The following is a 6,000-nucleotide window of genomic DNA, read 5'->3' on the forward strand; positions in this document are numbered from 1 at the left end:
ATCTGGATACTAATGAAAATTAAAACCATTTTAAAAATACTATCCTTACCAAAGATACTGGAGATGACATTTTCTGCAATGTAGATAAATGAGGAAACAACTATAACTGTGTACTACTTTTAGCAAATACTGATTTCCTTCTTTCTTAACTTGTGAAAAATGTGCTTCTTAATAGTGTTCGGTGAATGGTCTGTCACTTGAGCAAAGTGAGGGGAGATCAATGAAGAAAGTCCTATTGCGAAGTATTAGCATTTGAGTGAAGAACTGAGCCCCTATAGTCATGCAAATCCCAGGTAGGGAGCAGTTCTGTAACACTTCCTTCCCTACCTCTTGCATTAAATAAAGAATAAAATACATGCATCCTATAAAGAGTTTTCTTGGAGCTGGATTGTTTTAATTGGATTTTTGTAATTTGTACTTTATCCTTATATGGGGCTGACAATGAATAAAGTTTGCTCTGTGCGAAGTTTGCAAAGTTACTTTCTTCATACAGTGGAACTTGGGAATTGGAAGCAGCCATGGATGAATTTTGGTCTTATGTACGGTTGTGAAGGCTGGGCAAGGAATATATTTCTTTTGGTTTTGTCTAGGACAAGCTTACCTTTAAAATGAGAAGAAAAAAAAGGAAAAGAGTGTTCACTTGTGGATATCACATTAGTCTTGTAAAATAGTACAGATTTTTTAAAGTAATTCAGTATTTCAAATACATTTCTTTTTTCTCACTCAAGGACATCCAACTATTGGAGACTTTTCTGCTAAATAAACAAGGGGCTTTTCAGATATTTCATAGTATGGAGCAAAATGGACTGGTCTATTACTAGGCTTCTTTCCTTCTGTTGAAATACCTGGTCTGCCTTTAGGGCTCCAGTGTAAAGTTGGATTCTCCTATTTCACTCAGGTACTCCTATTCCTGTGTTGTACTCCTTACTGGAAAGGCTTCATCATCTAAAACAGACAAGAAGGGAGGCTGTTCACAACATGAAGCAAAGAACAAGAGGTGTGAAGATGTGTAAACACCTGACAGAAATACTTATTAATTTTAATTGCTGGTTACTAAATTAAGGCTTGTCAGCTTTGAACATGAGATATCCCTATCTGGTTTGTGTTTTCTAGACAGTCTTTCCATATACAGCCTCTATTTTAGTCAAGTAGGAAAGAGCTCTTTGGCACTGCAAGTCCATAATCCACCAAGCATACTCCTAGGGTTATATTTCAAAATATACGAGTAGTAGGACTACCTGCTTTCTAATAAAGTATTAAGGCTGTATATTTCTTCATAATGAAGAGGCTGTGCGCAGAGTTTCAAGAACAAGGTTAGTTGTGTAGGTCCTAAATACATGTTTGGAACTGTCTGTGCTAGTGATGAGACCAATCTTATGAAGGACTAGCACAGCTTGGAGAAAATGACTTGTCTCTAATAACCACCTGAGACATTTGAGATGTTTGGCGGTGTTATGTTGTGTCAGAAATTGTCTTAAAACAAACAAACAAAACAAAACAACAAAACCCTCTTGTTGCATAGGGTCTTTAATAAGATACATTTCTATACCTCAGGTGTGTTTTATTTACTGGCTCAAGATAAGCAATCTCTATGCACAATTTTCATTGTAAAGACATCAAAATTAAGTCTTGCTGCAAGAAGATTGCATTTTATAATGCTCAGTGTGATTTTTTGAATGGATTAATTAACATAACTGTTAATAAGACATAACTTTTACGGTCTTCAAATTGGAATTTAAATGAATAATGATATTTTTTAACACTAATCACGGTTATGTGTATATACGAGTTTATGCATCATTAAAGTTATAAAAAGTAATTGTGTGGAAATGTATTTCTCCTTAAATATACTACACTAAAATACTTTCTCTTTCCTATTTTTGAGACTTTAGTACAACAGAAAATACCGAGAAAGTATTTTTTTGTAAATAAATCTCTCTGAAAGCGGTGTCATCTGCTGACTTCCAGTGTTTGTGCACCTCCTGTTATCACACAATGGTTGATCAGTACTGTGAATTAGCAAATTACTGCAGGATGGGAATATAGTGGGGGTGTGTGTGGGAGCAGCCATCGCACTGTCAGCTTCCAGCCTCGATTACCTTATGGTAATTTGTGTTCAATACTATGTTCTAGTCTGCCGTGGAAGAAGGCAAGCACCAGCATAATTAGAGATTGGATCGTAATGCAAATACATGCAAAATCGCCACTTAAGAATTAAGAATGCGTGTATAAAATTCAGTACTTACTATTATAATTTAGTATTGCTTTGTGACATCATTTTAATTTGTTTGTTATGTGTCTTTTTGCTGATTTTGAACTTAATCATTTTCATTTGTTTCCATTTCTTTTAGTTGTCAGAAAAGGGTAAACTGGCTGTTAGAATTCTTTTTTCATAATATTTTTCAATTATGAATGGCTTTTAAGTCTTTACTAAATGTACAGTATTGAATCTGCAAAGGTAATATATACCTATTTTAATGCTATTAATAAGTGATTATTACAGTAAATCTGCTTTAGCCTTTTGTCAGGTGTATTTTTATGTAATATTGGGTAATACTTTTGAAATACTGATACCTTTTAAATAGTTTGGTTTGCTTTTAACGGAGAAAGGGAGGGAAAACAGAAAAGAACTAAACATATTTGGGGTAGTTTCCTCACTGAAAGACTGCTTCTTATGGCTCTTAAAGAAAAAAAAAAAAAGGGGAAAGCGTGATAGGAGAATAAAACCACACATGTACAGTTCTTTATATGCTAACCCTCTCTTATTTTTCTTGCAGGAAGTCCTGGCTGAGTAAAGTTGGAAGCCCAAGTTCTCGCATAGATCGAACAAGTTTTTCCAATGAAAAGGAGATTTCCAAGCTTGACTTCTCAGGATTTAGCACTAGATACTAATAGAAAACATCACTAAGCACAAAACTATGACGTTTCTGCTGCATGATATTTTCTGTGCCTCCATAAAATATCACAAGAGCATTTGGATGCTTTCTATACTAGAGATAAATATAAATGGTCCCTGTTCCCACAAAGTAAGAATTCTTAGTTGCTGTATTAGAAGTTTTACACCATGAATGTCAATATCTAGTATCTAAAATGCCGATATCTAATTTGTTGTGTCTTGAAAGCTAGATAAATGGTTAAAAGTGACAGTGATTATTTGTGCACAGTGAGATTTGTTATATATAACCATATGGAACCTAATCTTTACACTGTGATTCATATTTTAGATGCAAAATAATAAATTTATGTTCTACTGTTTGTAATCTCACCAAAAATACTTAACTACAGAACTGGAACTCTGAGAGATCTGTTTTAACAGCTCTGTATTATAGATGATGTTATTTATGATAATTATTTAAGATATAGTGGTAATTAAAATAAATTTATGTTGCCTCAAACGAAGATTATCTAATCGGCTTTGGTTTAAAATTCTCTATATTAATGCAGATAAGCCTTGGAACAAGATGATGAAATGTGTGGCCTCTCAACGCTTTTTCCTTGTCTACCTACAGCTTACATCCATACTGACTATAAAGGAAGTTTTGATCTTTTTGCTTTTTTGATGTTCTTGCTAAAATTGAAGATTTTGGTTATTTTCCTTATGGATCTGTATTTGTTCCTTAGTTAAGAATGCATGTTGGAACCTGATTCAACATGATGTACCCATGTACATCATATCAATAACATGAAAGGTCCTGAGAAACTTGAGTTATGTGCTTGCAATAAATATTGGATAAGTCCTTGTAGTATTGGATCTAATTCTCATATACAGTGCTCTTTTCACAGGCACCGAGGAGTCTGTCAGGGCTGGAACAACAGACCTATATCCTCGCTTCTAAAGTACTTCTGTGTCAGGATTAGTACATACTGGAAGACTTTGGTTAGATCTCTATATCCAAGCGGGCACCTGCGTGATCTGGCAGTACTCTTAGTTAACAAGATTGGTGCGATCGTGCTATGATGGAGGCTGAAGCTGTAAGTCCCTGAGAAGTGTATAGTACATAAAGTGCAGTAAAACTGCAGTCACCTGGCCTCGGGCTGGCTCTAAGCACGGGCAGAGCCTGTTGTTGTCTGCCTGGGCTGCATCCTCTAAGATGCCCTTCATGAGAATACTTAAGCTGGTATTTCCACTGGCTGATCTGTACCTCATCTAAGGGTAGATAGCGTCAATTTAGGCAACATCCTCAAATTTGTAGTTCTTTTTTTTTTTTTTTCTTTCAGGAAAGGACATTTCATAATTTAAGCATTGCATTTTTTCATCTGTGCAGAGCAAGGTGTGCATAGAAGGGTGTTTCTACTGACTAGTAGATTTATTTTCACTGGGCCTTTGTGCATTAAGCAGTAAAATCTCCTTTCTAGGAGATATTTATAAATTGTTATAGTTCAAACCGTGCTTGACTTCTGTGATTATATACAAGCATCCTTTGTTGAAGTCATTGTCAATAATTCTTGTTCAACTCAAATGGTAAATGGCAAAGTTCAAGTGTAGCGGCAGCTCAATAGTTGTTACATCCTCTCTGAAAATTGTATCCTGCCGAACATAAGTAACTTACATTTTCCTTGAAGCTACCTGGCAGAAGATACCCCCTCAGTCAAAGGCATTTCCAGCCAAGTTGCTTTGCTCATATTTTGAGCAACAATGATAGAGGAAGGCAGAAAATAAATAGGATATTAGATACACAGGAAGAGGAGCCAAAGATGAAATTGTTGTTTTGATTGTTGTGTTGGCATGGGTGGAGCTGCATGCTCACAAGGACTCAGTAATTTTACCCCGATTCCACTAGAAATGCAAGGGTTGAGGAGGGGGAAGCATCCATTTAAAGTGCTCACTTTTGGGGGGAGAAAATGTGCAGGTGGAGAACTTTGAGAAAGTTGAAAGGTGAAGAAATCTGTATGTAACTCTCTCACATATCGAAAACCAAAAAAATATTTGAAGTCTTGATATGAACACTACACCAAGGATTTTAGAATGCTTTTTCTAACCGAGCAGTATTTTGGCAGAAGTTATTTCTAATATGGTATTAAGCAAATATAATTCCTGTAATCTGCAGCCTATGTACTGTAGGCCAGATCTCTTGTTAAGTCTGTGTCACAAGGGGTTTTTTTCTATGTCTGTGTAATAACACTTGGCCTCTGCTTTTGTGCTCGTTTTGAGCCTATCTGATGAAAAGGTTGATTCTGGAATACGTCTGTACCCTTCCTCTTTGTTTGTGGGTCAGCAATACTGATGTTTTCTGTTCTTAACATCCACTTCCCTCACATCAGTGATACGACAAGAGGCAAAAAAATACGTGCAAGTTCTCTAGTGAGTTTAGCTCTGAGTGTTTTTGACATTCAAAACTAAACTATGTGTACTTTGTGTTGTGCCATAATGTATTTAACAGTTTTCTGACAGTGCTAAATAAATTGCACATAGTATGCTTTTCATTCTTAGAAGTTAAGATTTTGCTGAGCAAATAAGCATTACAGGTGTGTCTGTTTCCCAGAAACCCTGGGCAGGGTTTTCAGAGGAAGAAGAAGAGGGAATAAATATCACATTGCATACCTTCAAAGTTTTGGGAAGTCTTATAGCCAGTTATACTTCTGGAGTATACCCATGTAGAGTTTTCTGAGGTAAATAGAGTTCCAAGGGGCAAAGGGATCTCTTCCATTATGCTTCCTCATTCTAGCTGAAGGTAGAGGCCCAAGAGGGTGATAAGGGTAATAATAACATAACACAGAAAAATGTATGTCCCTGTGAATTCAGGGGTTACTGAGGCCAAAGCCCATCTGCTATCAAGTTGAGGAATTAATACTTGACTTACTGAGTGCTGCTGGCATCCTGATGCATGGCTGTGGGGAAATGCCTTTACAGACATTTTAGGCTCTTTTTACATTGCATTGAAATCAAACTTTAATGCATCATATCTATTCTTAACTGTTGTTGCATAGCCATGTTTTATTCATGCAAATGCCTGCAGTACAGTTAGTATTTGTTGAGGCATACAGCCGGCTTGAGAAGTA

General features: G+C 36.1%; 1 protein-coding gene across 1 annotated transcript in view; it reads left to right on the forward strand.

Annotated features, from left to right (window-relative positions):
* ACYP2 (acylphosphatase 2, muscle type) overlaps positions 1-2,892 on the forward strand; it is a 44,505-nt gene extending 41,613 nt beyond the window's left edge. The window contains exon 4 of the mRNA XM_009581506.1: positions 2,778-2,892. Within this exon, the coding sequence (XP_009579801.1) occupies positions 2,778-2,892 (115 nt within the window). The remainder of the gene's footprint in view (positions 1-2,777) is intronic.
* The last annotated feature ends 3,108 nt before the right edge of the window (positions 2,893-6,000 follow it).

This window comes from Fulmarus glacialis, unplaced genomic scaffold, assembly GCF_000690835.1.
Source record: "Fulmarus glacialis isolate BGI_N327 unplaced genomic scaffold, ASM69083v1 scaffold10497, whole genome shotgun sequence".
Classification (NCBI taxonomy): domain Eukaryota; kingdom Metazoa; phylum Chordata; class Aves; order Procellariiformes; family Procellariidae; genus Fulmarus; species Fulmarus glacialis.